Source organism: Chelonia mydas, chromosome 5, assembly GCF_015237465.2.
Source record: "Chelonia mydas isolate rCheMyd1 chromosome 5, rCheMyd1.pri.v2, whole genome shotgun sequence".
NCBI lineage: Eukaryota > Metazoa > Chordata > Testudines > Cheloniidae > Chelonia > Chelonia mydas.
In genome coordinates this window covers 22,076,924-22,093,441 of record NC_051245.2, presented here as the reverse complement: position 1 = coordinate 22,093,441, position 16,518 = coordinate 22,076,924, and the positions used below count along the sequence as shown (strand labels likewise).

Here is a 16,518-nt window from a genome sequence, read left to right as displayed (position 1 = left end):
GGCCCGGCCCGCGCCACTGGCAGCCACTGGGAGCTGTGAGCGGCCGTACCTGCGGACACTCAGGTAAACAAAGCGTCTCACGGCCCACCAGGGGCTTACCCTGAACAAGCCGCGAACCAAGTTTGGGAACGCCTAGCTCAAATTCATTGGTGTCTTAGTGTGGAATGAACTGCACACAAAGGGCAAGGGAGCCCAAAATGGATGCAAGCAGTGAAATGGTTTAACTTGCACTGATCTGGCATTCAGAAGGTATATAAGACATATGTAATTTACATGCAAGAGGAAAGTGTAGTAGAAGCAAGAGTGTGTGAATTCAAGTTACTTTTTTTGCTACATCTTCCTTCAGCCTGAAACTGACACTTATTTTGCACACTCTCTGAATACCAAACCCAAGCAAATTACATTATTTTGTCACTTACATCCATTTTCCTACTAGTTGACATCCTATGTATAATTTAGCCCATTGTTTAAGACACTGATTAATTTGGCTTAGACATGGTAGTTGCATCGTTTCTTGAATTTGATTCAAGGGGCTTTTAAAATATACAAACAGAAAAGTTGCTTTCTAATGGACTGAAGTGCAGAACAAGTCTCTCCTCCAAGCCAGCCCCAATGTTGCTTTTCAAGAAGGATGCAACAAGCATCTCACTAACATATCACATCATGAGACAAAATAACAGCATCTTCATCATTACAAACAAAAATGAGGTTGACACCAAATAAGAGCTGAGTTTTTTTCTTATCCTTTATTTCCAGTCAAGGTCTCAGCTTTCATTTAGAAGCAATACATTACTTTCCTGTAACAACTGTAACATTCAGTTTTATTGACATCCCTCTTAATCTGAGCAGTTACTTTCTTTGAAAAATAATTCATGTTTTTCCTCCAGAAAACCACTGATTCCATTTTAGTTTCACTTTCTATTTGTTTTTAGAGTAATTTTATTACCTCCCAACAGTAACTTATTCTATTTTAATATTCCTTCTGATGCTGTGAAGGAATCTCCCCCAAACTCATACACCTGTCAATCATCTTATTTTGCTATGTAATATATGTTTTAATGTATGCATTTTTCTTATTCAATAATTTTCTTAGAGTACTGACTGCATGAAGGACTTTCTTAATCACCATAAGCTACTATGCTTCCTTTAATCTGTTTTAATGCATTCTTTATGGCACCATTTGAATAGTCATCTGCACTATTTCTGGTGCATAAGCCATAAGCCATCTCTTTAAGTTCCATGAAATACTCTTTTCATACACATATATACATCCTAGATCCATACGGCAACCTCATAATTAACAGAATTACAGTGTTATTCCTTAGAGAAACATCTGCGTAACAACTAACATCACTGACAGTACATGTGCTACAACCAAAACAAACAAACAAAAAAATAGGATAATGCTCCACACCAGGTTTGTACAATAGAGTCTACATTTTAGAAAATAAAAATGATCAAGAACTTAGAAACTGGTTTTCATGGTACATTCCAGTCCAATGTTTGGAGGTAACTGGTATCTTCTGCCTGTTGCTCCAAGTGACATAGAACTAGATGCAACTCCTGAACCAGAACATCGATACGCTTGTCAGATGAGAAGGTTCCTTGCTCTTCCAAGTCACTCCACAGGTCAATCTTTGGAAGGGTTAATTGTAATTTCCCCCCCATACTGACATCCACCAGCCAATACATATGTCCAGCTCTCCAGAGAAATCATATTTCAACAGCCTTCCTTCAATAGGAACAGGCAGCAGTAAGTAATGCATACAGCTAATTCCATCTCCTCATCTCATTCAAGTCACTTATTACAAGCTTGCAAAGACCATATTTTCCAAAACCATTGTTTTCTTCCTTCCTCTTCTGTTTGACATCTCCCGAAGAGTTTTCACGTTCCTGGGCAGAACAGTTTTGTAATAACATTAAGAATCTTCTGCTGCAGGTTGCATATATCTCCTATTTTGCGTAGTTGCAAAGAGCACTGGGTCACAGCTTCCTGTGCTGTAAAACACAAAGGAAAACCAGCCATCAGTTTTGTGAATTCTGTACACTTTCTTGTCTATAGGGGATAGCTCTTATATAAATCATACATGTCTATAAGTTAAACATTTCACCCCAAAAGGTAAGAGATTTGTAAAGGTGTACAGTTGCTTACAGAGCTGGTAACAGAAATTTAAAATTTTAAAATAAAAACCCCAGAAACCTTTAAAAACAATTTTTACTAGCTCTAGTTGCTTGTTGGGACTGGGGAAAGCAATAAAAAGTTCCCATCCCACAATTTGCATGAGAAATGTTACCCTAAGTGCCAGTCATACTTTTTGAACATTTTTTTACTTAGCACTGATCAAACGACAAGCCACAAAGAATGACTACTTTGATCTCGCTAGATTGTATTGTTAAACAGCCTTCTCGGGCGCTTCAGCAAACGCGGGATTCTGTTCTCTGAGTGAATCCAGTTCCCCCTGTGAGACCAGACGCGAGCTCGCCGTCCGTATTTATGGAGCGGTCATTAGAAATGATCCTAAGCTGAATCCCCCCCGATCCAAAGGCCCCAGTTTTCGAGGGGGCCAGAACTTCGAAACTACAACTTTGGAGCCACACATTCCCTGAGTTGGGTGTTGGTTCAAATCGAGACTCGAATTTGGTGCCTCGGACCTAGCTCTAGTGATCGCCGCTGAAACATTGTTTTAGACGGGTTCCTATCTCAGATGGGATATGAGGATCTGAACCACTCAACCCTGTATTACTGTAGGCTGCAGGGAGCATCTAATAACAACACATCGAAATCAGGCTAAGACATTGTTCTGGTTTTCCGTCTTGCTTACACCCTCAGTTAGAAGTTTTAAAAGCCTCTTTCTTACTCTTTCCCCCCCTCCCCAGGCAAGAGGGAAATCTTGAGCCATTTAAAACGGAACCCCGTCTTGCTCACGCAAGAACAGAAAGCAAAACCGCTCTCGCTCCCACTGCAGCCGGATAACACGAGAAGGTGAAACTGACTAAGCCCCCTTCCCCGGATCGCTGCACCCCGGCGATCATCTCACGCCCGCGCGTGTCTAAGGGCGCTTGGGGCCAGGCTCAGCCCCCGGGCACCCAGCCGGCTCTTGGGGGGACGGGGCGGTACCTGCGGGAGCGGGGCTCTGCTGCGCACCCTTGCGCAGGGTCTTTCCCGGCATCATTTCGCGTCGCTCGCCGCTGGTCTGCAGCCGCCGCGGGGAGATCAGAGCAGGCTGCCGGGGGACGGCGTCGGGAGCGGGACGGTGCCGAGCGGCGCTCTCCTCTCGCCCGTCTACACGGCTCTGGCTGCCTGCGAGTCGCCGCGGCGCGATAAAGGGAGACACTGGGTCGGCGGGGGTTTCCTCGCCGGTGATGAGGTATGGAAAGCAAAAGGGAATCCCTCCCTCCCCCTGGGCCTTCAGCCAATCCGCGGCGAGGATGCCTGGCGTGCTTCCACAAGTTGGTTCAGCGCCCGGGCATGGCGCTGGGGCACGTGTCTGCTGCCGGGACCGGGCACGTCCGGACTTGCCCGAGGCAGAGCGCGAACTGGCGGCCAGCCCCGCCCCCGGCCGGCCCGTGGCGCGCTGCCTCAGGCAGGCGGGCTGGAGCGCGGCGGCGGCTGCTGATGGTTTGGTTCCCGGCGGGCGCCCTGGCAGGGTCCCCGTGCCAGCCCTGCCTGCAGGGCTTAAACTCAGCCGGGGCTGCCCGGAGCCGAGCTCCCCACAATGTTGTCAAAGCTGCCGCCCCGGGCCCTGCGCCGCTCCCCCCCAGCTGAAGCGCTGAGCCCTAGGGCGCTGGGAAATGCCTTGTGAGAGGGTAAGCCCGGTTCCAGCCCATCTTAGGCATCGCTCGTGCCAAGGCGTCTAAGCATGGCCCCGTGGCACCGTTTTGGATAAGGCTGTAAAAAGCATTTCCCAAATACAGGCCCACAGCTTGCGTGGTCCTCAGCGCCTCTCAAGGAGACTTGGCCCAGAGGAGCCCCATCTTAGCTTAGGCTGTGTCTACCCTAGCACTTTTGTCAGTGTAATTTATGTTGCTCAGAGGTGTGAAAAAAACACCCCAGCAACATAAGTTACACCAACAGAAGTGCCAGTGTGGACAGTGCTATGTCGATGGGAGACGCTCTCCTGCCAACTTAGCTACCGCCGCTCGTGGGGGGGTGGGGGGTGGTTTAATGATGTCAGTGGGGGGGCTCTGTGTGCTCTGAGTTTTAATAACTGGGTGAATTTAGTAAATTAAATCATGCTGAGCGTTGAGCGCAGTTTTATGTTGAGTGACAATGTATGATGTGGCTAGCATGAACATACATAGTCTAGCTTGCCTAGTCTCCCCTACTGCCAACGCTGGGCTAGAGCGAAGGGAGGAATGAGCAATGCTTAAAGGGCCATGTTTGCACATGTATCCTATTCCAGTAGGACCGACAGTCAGCTGATTAATGATCCAGGAGCCCCACATTATTATTGACTTATTATTAAAGCTGACAACGTGCTAATCACAGAGAGATAAGACAGGCCCTGCCACAAATAGCTTACAACCTAAGGCTCCCATCCTGCTGCTGGACCCACCTGGTTGGAACAGTGCACTTGCACACAGCCCCATTGATTTCATCAGGGTTGTGTATAGGCACAAGAGTCCACTTCTGTGGATCTAGCTGGGCCAAAAAGACATCAAGGAGGCAGGTACTGCACATATTTGACTAGATTAGACAGGCGTTACCACTTCTGGGCCCTCCAGAACTTTTGTAGGAAACTGTAGTACCACAGACTCTGTCCAAAGAAATGTGCAGATCACACTTGAAAGGTGCTAGATTTTGTATTTCTTAGCCATACCCACAATCTATGTGAACATTTTGGGATATCTGTGTACTTGATGAGATGATACAGTTGTTTTTCTTTCTTAATCACCCTGATGTTTTGAAATCGATAACATTAGTGACAGGTTTCAGAGTAACAGCCGTGTTAGTCTGTAATGAATTCCAATTCAACAGTCTCTCGCTGGAGTCTGGATTTGAAGTTTTTTTGTTGTAATATCGCAACTTTCATGTCTGTAATCGCGTGACCAGAGAGATTGAAGTGTTCTCCGACTGGTTTATGAATGTTATTCTTGACATCTGATTTGTGTCCATTTATTCTGTTATGTAGAGACTGTCCAGTTTGACCAGTGTACATGGCAGAGGGGCATTGCTGGCACATGATGGCATATATCACATTGGTGGATGTGCAGGTGAACGAGCCTCTGATAGTGTGGCTGATGTTATTAGGCCCTGTGGTGGTGTCCCCTGAGTAGATATGTGGGCATGAAAGTTGCAATATTACAACAAAAAAACTTCAAATCCAGACTCCAGCGAGAGACTGTTGAATTGGAATTCATTTGCAAATTGGATACAATTAACTTAGGCTTGAATAGAGACTGGGAGTGGCTAAGTCGTTATGCAAGGTAACCTATTTCCCCTTGTTTTTTCCTACCACCCCCCCCAGACATTCTTGTTAAACCGTGGATTTGTGCTGGAAATGGCCCACCTTGATTATCATACACATTGTAAGGAGAGTGGTCACTTTAGATAAGCTATTACCAACAGAAGAGTGGAGTTGTATGTGTGCAGGGTGGGGGCGGGGGGAGAAAACCTGAATTTGTGCTGGAAATGGCCCAACTTGATTATCATGCACATAGTAAGGAGAGTGATCACTTTAGATAAGCTATTACCAGCAGGAGAGTGGGGTGGGGGGAGGTATTTTTTCATGCTTTGTGTGTATAAAAAGATCTTCTACACTTTCCACAGTATGCATCCGATGAAGTGAGCTGTAGCTCACGAAAGCTTATGCTCAAATAAATTGGTTAGTCTCTAAGGTGCCACAAGTCCTCCTTTTCTTTTTGCGATAACATTAGTGAATGTTCCATGAGGAATCAGCTCTGAAGCCATAAAGTCACCAGTATGATCCTTTCACTCTTATATGATTTTAGGACAGCACTGTGCGTGAGTCACTGCTGTGCTTTCTCTATAAACATTGCACCTGGAAAGTTATTAACTGGAGTTTTGAGGTGTATAGGCCCAACAGTTGTTTTTAGGGTAAATACCCAACAGCAAGGGAAACAGACTGACACAAGGAGCAGGGTGACATCCCAAAAAAACAACAACAAAAAGCAGATTTGTCACTGAAAGGCATTCACAGAGAAAATGACAGCCACACCCCTTAAAGCCATTGCTAATTGGAGAAAAATGCCAGACTGTAATATGTGTCTATGGTGGTTGATGAGAAATAATAATTCTCTCTATGTAATCACAGCCTCTAGTTCCAAATGCCTGGAGATGCTGACTATATTAGTGGCGACTGAAAATACTTGGCTAGCAGGCCATTTGTACTGGCTCAATTCAGAGGCACTTTAACCTATTATATATACTGCATGCATTGGGTGAAGTTCTGGCCCTAATGAAGTAAATGGCAAAGCTCCCATTGATGTCAATAGGGTCAGGATTCCACCCGTTATAGCTTAATCTCAGCAATACCTTTGACTGTCTAACAGCATAAGCTGGCTTTTGAAACACACTGGGCAAAGCCTTGTCCTTACCACACTGAGCGAGGGAAGGAAGGAGTGGAGTTGAGGCCTCTTCCTCTCCTCCCCCCAGAGGATGCCTGACCCATCTCGCAGGCCTAGGGCAGCACAGCTCATGTGAACGTGTTGTGTAATGCACCTTTCTGTTTCTGTACAAAGTTAGGAGGCCCAAAGCAGCATATGGACAGGGAGATGGGAGAGTAACCATGCTCCAAGTGGGCAGACCTTGTCCACTTGGAGCCATGGTGTGCTGGCAAGTGTGTTAGCCATTATTTCAGCCTATGGCTCAGCGGAGACCTTGTCTAAAGTCCTGCCCCGTAACAACCCTGGGAGTGAGGGATGGTTACCCTGCACCCACTCTCACCTTCCTTTCCCCACAGAAGTTTGTTCTTTGCTGATAAGACTGTATTCCCCAATAAACAGGAACAGGTTTATTTCCCTAACATAAGGAAGGGTGCAAACACCAAGTAGGCAGAGGGCTTGTTTAGGGTGGCCCAAGGCTTATAATTAGAAGGGTCTTTTGTAATCCTATTAAAATTGAAATTCAACTGGGGTGGGCCACCTGTTTTTAATTTAAAGGGCTGCCCTTGTTTTGGTGCTTATTGACCTCTGCGGCGGTCTGTCTGGTTTATAATGCCACCCATCACCACAGTATGTGAGCACCTTCAACATGAAGTAGATTGTCAAGAGCAAAGTCCCTAGTGGACAGTATATAAAAGTTCCATTCAGGGTAAACTGATTTTTGTTTGACAGATTTGTGTTTGTTTCAGGTCTTTTTGTTTGTTTTTTTGTTTTTTAGATCTAATTTTTATTTTGTGACCAATAAGGAGCCACTAACTAAGAAGCATTTGATCAGATAAAGGAATATTCTTTTTGTTCTCTTAGTAGGTTTCACAGCTGTTTGCCATTCCTATTGCCAAACTTCGTTGTCACTTTGAGATACTTATGCAGCAATAAGTACCTCCCACACTTCAGTCATTAACTCTGGGAACACACTTCCATAAACTAATAGAGTGCTCTGTTTGCTCCATGCTTTCATTTCTAGAGAATCTCATTTAAAGGGGGATACCCTTTGAAATTTCTGACTCCTCTTATCTCAAGAGACTAGTTCTTCAGAACTGACAGGGAAATCAAGTTTTAGGAGCTGGTAAACCTGATCATCAACTAGATGACATCCATTTGCTGATTGTGTAAGTGTTGTTATTGTCTGACGTTTTTTTTAAAAAGCTGCACACCAAGGCCTGGGTCTGTATTTCAAAGTGATAATAAAGTTTGGGTGAAGAAGAATGGTTCTTCTGTAAATAATTATGTTTCTCCTGGCATTTTGGTGGTAGCACAGCATACTAACCCCCTACACTCTCCCTAGCTGTGCATGGGAGGCCAAACTTCAGAGAAAGTTGTCATGGGCTTAGACAGAAGGGGAAACAAAGGAATTTCAGATCTATCCCACTCCCACCAGGATGTATCTGCATTTTCATCCTCTACCACAACATCTAGACAGCTAACCGATCATGCAAGAAGAGTGGGCAGGAGAGAAGGAGCCAGGGTGTAAGTGTATTAAGTGGAATGGTGTAACTGTCGCAATGTAGGGCAACGGCACCTATATTCCCGCTCCGTGGTCCAGCGAGGGCAGCCACTGACTTCCGGCTCCTCGGCCCTCACCTCTCTTGGTGGAGACCTGCATCTCTCTCCCTCCTGACCACTGTATTTCCAGGCTGCGCAGTCCCCTGCCTATACCATGAATTGCCCAGCAAAGTCAGAGTGCCTAAACAGGTCTGCTTTGCTTTTCTCCAGAGGCTATAAATGGTGTAATTGCTCGCAGTTAAGTTTACCACCCAGTTATTTCAAAGCAAGCACATTTATTCTTCAGATAAAAGCATTACAGAGAAAACACATTAAAACGAATAAAAGAACCTACCTGAATGCTAAAAAAATTACCAGAGATCATCCTGCTACTCCAACAAGGGCGCTGGCTGCTGAACAGTCCTTCAAAGCTACACAGGAATTTTACTGTGGTGGTAAATTCATACAAGCTGTTACCTGAAAACAAGCACTCTCTTCCCCCCGAATCTGTCAGTCACCCTTATCCAGTTTGGGCCTCATGTAACAGGTGATCAGCAAAGAGTTTCTTCTTGGAGCACAGCTTTGAAATGATGGGTCCAGAGGTAGGTAATTTGCATTCCCCTCCTCCCCAGTATTTCCTAGGAAACCCACTCCACTAAAAGTTCTATCCTGGCTAGTGCATTGTTTCAAATAGTCCTTTAAAGCTCATAGCACTTCCCAAGGTTGACATTAGTCCAGTGTCCCCCTTAAAGAAGTTATACACAATCCCACAGTAACACATTAACATTTGCCCTTTTAATACAATGAACTCCTAAAATACTTAAATGTAATTTAGTAAGGTTTGGCCAGGAAATTGCCATACCTGTCACAGTGACCATTTGGGAAAGGGTCTGTACAAACTCATGAATTCTAGATGCTAATTGTTTCTATTAAAACTGCTGTCTCCTGACTGCCTATAGGTATGTGGAGCCACCCTTGCTGACAGGACCTGTAGCAGGTGCACACCAGACAAGGACAATGGGAAATACTTATGCTTAATTATGGCATTTTAGTCACAATAGTTATGCTAAAGAATAGCTTCATCCTTAGAAGATCAGTGTTGTGTCTGGGAGGAGAGGAGAAGGTAGGAGCAGAACAAAAGCAGCCAGGTTTCTGGGGTTTCAGTAAGCGGCCAGGAGGGGGTTAAATAAGGGAACACACAAGAACAGAGGGAGAGCTAGACAGGAAGAGGAAGCTGTGGGCTGGAGACAGCATGTAGCAGTCTCATGAGACATGAGGGCCCTGCTTGTTTTCCTGAGCCTGGAGGGCCCCAAGTACTGCAAGAGACTCTGACCCCAGCTCCTCCCTGAAGTTGTGAGGCAGCGAAATGTGTGTAACTGTTTATTGGTCTGTATGATCTGTACTCTCTTGTGCTTTATTAGATTAAGTATAAAGAGTGATAATGTATTAGACTTATGCAAAGCATCTGTATGTGTTTTACTGCTTCCCTATGTACCTCTGCAGAGTTAAGCTGTAAACCAAAACCTTCCCGCCTTTGGGGTGGAGCTCTAGGAGAGAATGTGTTCAAGCAACTGGCGTGTCTTGGGGTTTGGTGCTGGTCCTGGGGGCCTAGGGCAGGTGGGCTCCATTTCTGTGAAGTGGTAGTAGACTGAGAGTCCGTGCTCTAATAATGTGCCAGAGTAGGCCTGGGAGGAAATAGAGCTGCAGCCGGCTGCGACTCAGGAAGCTTAAACACCCAGGGTCCAGGGACGCAGAGGTTTGGACTCTCCTTACTTCAGCCCTAGTGAGTGGCCATGAGGGGTACTTGCTAAGATCTGAGACCGCATAGTCCACCCACCGTAAGGACTGCACTCAAATGTGCAGGTTAATACCCCCACTGCATGCTTTGTGTGTTTCACCCCCCTCAGAGGGGTGTGTCAAAGAACACAACCGGTGGCCATCAGCCAATGGCAGCACCGTTATGCTTCCATGACTGATGCAGAGGCCAGAGAGCAGTTTAGAGGGACAGTCCCTCTGCATTTCTGGCCACAGTCTATAGGGCTAGGGGGCTGGGTACTTTGCAGTTGCTCTTGGCTGTGCCCTGCCTGCTCAGACCCCCATTCTGGCTGTGTGGATTGAGGGTGAGTGGGATTGAGGGTGCCATCTGCACGACTCGGACACACCCGTGGAACGTTTGGAATTAGTTTGTTTCCCTCTGTGAATTCAGACCCAGCACGGGGATGTGATGCACAAAATGTATAAATCGCCTTTCTTCCAGTGAGAGGGAAACTGAGGCTAACGTTGCCTGTTTCTTATTTACCAAAGCCTCCTGCATTGAAAAAGAGATTGAGCTTAAAACCTAAAGTACGGATCCCGGCAAACTTCCCCCAAAGCTAGTGCAGCAGCAGCATTGTGGGTTTCTTGGCATGGCCTAGACAGTATGAGAGAAATCTGGCAGCATGCCACACAAGTTGGGCAGAGTTTTGTAGTTTTACTCTAAAAATAAAAGAGGAGCAGGGAGAATGGGATTCTACAGAATGGGGTCTCTGGAGCCATTTGGGCCATTGCAGAGAGGGCTGATTCTATTGCTACCATCACCTAGGGCAGAGATGTGCGCAGGGGCGGATTTAGAGTTAGTGGGGCCCTGTGCGCAGCTTCATTTTTGCCCCTCCCCCTTGGGACCCAGCCAAGAAAAAGAACATTCTCTCTTATCTCCCCCTGTTTTTCATTCCTTTTTTCCCCCCTTCCTCCTCTTATATTATAAGTAATGGGAAGTAAATGAAAATAAAGTGAGGTGCCTTGATTGGGGAAGGGGGTTAGGGTGCAGGATGGGGTGCGCGTGACAGGCTCTGGGAGGAAGTTTGGGTGCAGGGTTGGGGTGTGGGCTCTGGGAGGAAGTTTGGGTGGGGGGTGCGGGCTCTGGGCTGGGACAGGGAGTTGGGGGCTCTGCGCTGGGGCAGGGGATTGGGGTACGAGGGGCAGGGGATTGGGGTACGAGGTGCAGGCTCTGAGCTGGAGCAGGAAGTTGGGGGGTGAGGGAGGCGCTTACCTTGGGCAGCACCGCTCCCAAAGCAATCAGCACACACACCTGTCTGGCAGTGGCTCCCAGGTGGGTGGGGCCGGGGGGTCTCTGTGTGCCGCTATCCGCAGGCACCGCCCCCGCAGCACCCATTGGCCGCAGTTCCTGGTCAATGGGAGCTGTGGAGTCGACGCTCGGGGCGGGGGCAGTGCGTGGAGACACCTCCCCCCACCAGCGGCCACAGGGACATGCCAGTGGCTTCCGGGAGGGAGGCAGAGCGGGCAGGGAGCCGCCTTAGCCCTGCTGCTGGCATGTCTCTGCATGCCCCTTGGGGGAAGGGGGGCAGTGGGTTTCCGTGCACTGCCCGGGGCGGGGGAAGCTCCCAGAACCACCACCCCGCTAGGGGTGCGCAGAGATTTGTTAGCAGCTGGCAGCTTCCATGAGCAGTGTGAGCCCACTGGCCATCACATGCAGGCAGCCTGCCTGCCTGAGCCCTGCTGCGCTGCCAGCCGGAACTCGGGGCAGGTTGTCAGGTATTTGTCCTGCATTGTGGGGGGGCCCCGTGCAACCGCACGGTTTGTTTCATAGTAAATCTGCTCCTGGCTGTGTGTACCAGATCTGGAGTCAGTTGGTATAAATGGGTATAGTTCTGATTTCAGTGGAGTTACACTCATTTCTACCAGCTCAGGGACTGGCCCATCACTCTTCTCTGAGGGAAGATGGAGGTGAATGATCTGGCTTATACTGTTCTATGTGGTCCATGCTAAACCAACCTAGGCTGTCAGCTAGGGAGCAGCATGCTGAGAGATGCTATTGCCAAGTATCTGATTGCCAGATGTGGCAATCAGGCCAGGCCAAGTCCGGGACAGAATGCCTAACTTGCTTTCTGCTGCCATCGTGGCAGTATGTTATAAGTTGGGGGGTGCCACCGAATAGTGCTCTGCTTGTTACTGTGGCTTCTAAGGACCCCAGCAATGAGAACACACACCTGGGAAAATATTCTGGTATGAACATGTTTAAGGGTATGTTTGAGTTAAAGTAAAATGAATGGCCCATTTCTCCTCTCTTGTACACTGGTACAGCACTGACTCAGGGCAGTTACTCCTGTGTTGCATCAATGTAAGTGGAGGGAGAACTGGGTCTGGTGAGGACAGCCATATCTGTCACCTAAAAATGGAAGAGTAAGAAACTGTTAGGCCTGAATCCCTTCTTTTTTTCCCAATTTACCTTCATGTAACTCCATTCAATTGAATACCGCTAACTGGTGTAAGCAGGGGAGGATCAAATACAACACATGCACAGAGCCTTTTCTGTGACAGGAACTCTAAGCAATCAAAGTGCAACACATGACTTCCAGCAACTGTCAGCACAGACCTGTTGAAAGGAAACCGAACAGCACATGGAGGAAACTGACAGTAGGGTAGAAAGAAAAGTGGGCACATTCTGTGGTGTGGGTTAAACCAGGAGCTTTTCCTGTTTCTTTGTTTTCTCCCGCCCCCACTGGTCACAAACTCTGCTTGTACATGCTGATGCTCTTCAACCTAAAAGTGTTACAAGGAAAGTGAGCATTGTCATAATCAGCCCTGATCAAAGGTCATGTGAATAAAACAAACAAGGGTGGGGCTGAGCTAACTACAGTAATAGCGATCTCTGCTAGAGCTGTTATGTGGTCGTTCAATCTGCTGAACGTTTATAATTTCTTTGGCACTTTTCATCTAAGGATCTCAAAGCGCTCTCCTTCCAGTCAGAAATAAAGCCTCACGTTATCCCTATGAGTTCAGTATTCATGCCGCTCCTATTTTACAGATGGGGAAACAAGTACTGGGAGACGAATGATTTAAGCCTGGGTCAGTGCCCAAACCAGGAAAAGAAACCAGAGCTTCTGACTCCCTGATCTGTGCTGGGAAACTTATCAGCTTCCAACTGTTATGCAAACATTAACTAATGAGTCTACCACCAGGCCACAGCTCCTTCTAACCATGCTATTTTCTCTGGACTTCGTCTATTAAGACTTAATCATCCAGATTTCCAATCAAGAGACATTTCCTAAGGCCTGCTAACATGCATTGTAATGTGGCCACTGATGTCAGATACAAGCTCACTGAACCTTCTCTGCAATAAATCCCCAGATCTTCCTGTCACCCACTTGATTGACTTTTCCTCCTGGGAAATCTGTCAGCCTCATGTGATGTCATCTCTGGCACATTAAGTTTCCAGGTGGTCACTATGCAGAACCTGATTCAACTCCCACAATTAGATTTTTATTTTTTTTTTCTTCCACTGACTTTACTAGGAGTTGGTTCTAGTTGTGTACCAGAAAGCCCTGGTTAGCCCAGACTTAAGGAGAATTTATTAATATTGTGCTGATCTCTTGGCCATTCACTCCCTTCAAAGGGGTAGCCGTGGTGAACGGAGAGGAACAGTATTTTTCCTGCTTAAATTGTTGTGTGGTGGTGGTGTTGTGCACTGTTAAATAGTTACCACGTTTTACCCAAGAGGCAGCCATTTGTGATGGGTGAAGTGACTCTTTGCATATCAACTTGTACAGCACTTTGGGATCCTTTAGGTTGAAAGCTGCTTGTCAGAGTCGCCAGGCAGCCAGCTGAGGCGGGCTGGCTAGTGTGGAAACCTGGCACAGCTAGAGCAGAAGCAGGAGGTTGAAACTACTGGTAATAGGAATAGTAGTGACACTAAGCAGACTGCTTCCCTTAAGAGCCTATGTACTAGCCTTGGGATTACCTAGATCAGTGGCTTTCAACCTTTTTTCATTTGCAGACTCCTAAAATATTTTGAATGGAGGATGGCCCCCTTTGGAAATCTTAGACCCAGTCTGCAGACCCCCAAGGGTCTGTGGATCACAGGTTGAAAACCACTGTTCTATGGTAACTAGGGCTGTCAAGCGATTAATTTTTTTTTAAATCATGATTAATCACATGATTAAAAAATAATACCATTTAAATATTTGTGGATGTTTTCTACATTTTCAAATATATTGATTTTAATTACAACAATACAAAGTGTACAGTGTTCACTTTATATTTTTATTACAAATATTTGCGCTGTAAAACAACAAAGCAGGTGAATTGAAAAATACTACAAGTATTGTAGTGCAATCTCTTTATCGTGAAAGTTGAATTTACAAATGTAGAATTATATACAATAAAAACCTGCCTTCAAAAGTAAAACAATCTAAAACTTTAGAGCCTACAAGTCCTTGTTCAGCCAATTGCTCAGACAAACAAGTTTGTTTATATTTGCAGAAGATAATGCTGCCAGCTTCTTGTTTACAATCTCACTTGAAAGTGAGAACAGGCATTTGCATGGCACTGTTGTAACCAGCATTGCAAGATATTTACATGCCAGATGCGCTAAAGATTCATATGTCCCTTAATCCTTCAACCACTATTCCAGAGGACATGCCTTCATGCTGATGACAGGTTCTGCTCGATAACAATCCAAAGCAGTGCAGACTGATGCATGTTCATTTTCATTATCCGAGTCAGATCCCATCAGCAGAAGGTTGATTTTCTTTTTTGGTGGTTTGGGTTCTGTAGTTTCCGCATCAGAGTGTTGCTCTTTTAAGACTTCTGAAAGTATGCTCCACACCTCATCCTGATAAGATTTTTGGAAGACACTTCAGATTCTTAAATTTTGGATTGAGTGTTGTAGCTATCTTTAGAAATTTCACATTGGTATTTTCTTTGCATTGTCTAATTTGCAGTGAAAGTGTTCTTAAAATGAACAACGTGCTGGGTCATCATTTGAGACTGCTGTAACATGAAATATATGGCAGAATGCAGATAAAACACAGGTGGAGACATACAATTCTCCCCAAGGAGTTCAGTCACTAATTTAATTAATGCATTATTTTTTTAATGAGCGTCATCAGCATGGAAGCATGGCCTCTGGAACGATGGCCAAAGCATGAAGAGGCCTAGGAATCTTTAGCGCATCTGGCACGTAAATAGCTTGCAACAACAGTCACACGCAAATGCCTGTTCTCACTCTCAGGTGACAGTGTAAACAAGAAGCGGGCAGCATTATCTTCTGCAAATGTAAACAAACTTATTTGTCTGAGCGATTGGCTGAACAAGATGTAGGACTGAGTGGACTTGTAGGCTCTGAAGTTTTACATTGTTCTGAGTGCAGTTATGTAACAAAACAACCCTACATTTGTAAGTTGCACTTTCATCATAAAGAGATGAATTGAAAAATACTGTTTCTTTTGTTTACAAATATTTGTATTGTAAAAATTATAATAAAGTGAGCATTGTACATTTTGTATTCTGTGTTGTAATTGAAATCAATATATTTTGAAAATGAAGAAAAAATTGGTATTCTATTGTTTAACAATGCGACTAATTTTTTTGAGTTAATCGCGTGAGTTAACTGTGATTAAGTGACAGCTCTAAATGGTAACAACAACCTTTTGCAGACCCCTTAAACAGTCTTTAGACCCCCAGGGGTCTGCAGACCACAGGTTGAAAACCACTAACCTAGGTGTAGCCTCACCTGTGGATTGGCTGAATCCTGGTTGAATGGCATGGGGCCTATCATAAGACCTGCGAGTCATTGGCTCTGATGAGTTATTACACTCGCTACTCCAAGATGACTCATCAGGCTTAAGCAGGTTCAGGTATTGCACTAGCATAAGATCGTTACTGTCATCAACAAAAGATGATACAAAGAATTAATTTATGTCTTTTCCCCCTTTCAGTTCAGCATTTCAAAATGCAATACGAAAATTAATTAGTTAAACCTCACCATAAGTCAGAGGCCACTAAATATTAATTCTATTGTACAAAGGGGGAAATTAAGGCACAACCAAATGTGTGATTTTTCCCTAGGTCACAGAAGTGAGTTAGTGGCAGAGCCAGGTATATAATCAATCACTTACTGAGTCTGTCCTGTTCTCTAACCACCACACTATACTTCCTCTCTATTTTTGCCCCAAAGATGATCCTTATTCTTTATCCCCCTTTATGACCAACCACCATCTTCAGAGCATCACCTCCCATGAAACAATTGCTTTGTATCTTTCCTCCTGAAAATACATGGAGTCCTCAGACTTACAGTGCAATTCTGAGGAACAAATTGTGCTGTAAGTCGAAACTGCTTTTCCCATAAGAATCAATGGTATGAAGAGGGGATTGGTTCCTGAACCATAGCTTGATACACTATTTTCACCATAATAACCCAAATTTTTATACTAAATGAATTATGGATGACTAATGTTGCAATATCAATGTATTTACTGGTTTCAGAGTAATAGCTGTGTTAGTCTGTATTCGCAAAAAGAAAAGGAGTACTTGTGGCACCTTAGAGACTAACCAATTTATTTGAGCATGAGCTTTCGTGAGCTACAGCTCACTTCATCGGATGCATACTGTGGAAATTGCAGAAGACATTATTAT

At 45.4% G+C, this 16,518-nt stretch overlaps 1 protein-coding gene across 1 annotated transcript; it reads right to left on the bottom strand.

Moving 5' to 3' along the window:
• Positions 1-727: 727 nt before the first annotated feature.
• Positions 728-3,513, bottom strand: PMAIP1 (phorbol-12-myristate-13-acetate-induced protein 1). Its single transcript, XM_007069426.4, has 2 exons — positions 3,119-3,513; positions 728-1,998 (listed from the first exon to the last, which is right to left on the bottom strand). Exons 1-2 carry the CDS (start codon positions 3,171-3,173, stop codon positions 1,886-1,888), a joined length of 168 nt encoding a protein of 55 aa, XP_007069488.1. The 5' UTR covers positions 3,174-3,513; the 3' UTR covers positions 728-1,885.
• Between the last annotated feature and the right edge of the window lie 13,005 nt (positions 3,514-16,518).

Bases quoted from the DNA above. Each gene is read 5' to 3' on its own strand.
- PMAIP1 (XM_007069426.4), bottom strand. From the start codon at position 3,173: ATGATGCCGGGAAAGACCCTGCGCAAGGGTGCGCAGCAGAGCCCCGCT. The intron at 1,999-3,118 runs GTACCGCCCCGT...TGTGTTTTACAG, and splicing joins GCAGAGCCCCGCTCCCGCAG to CACAGGAAGCTGTGACCCAG.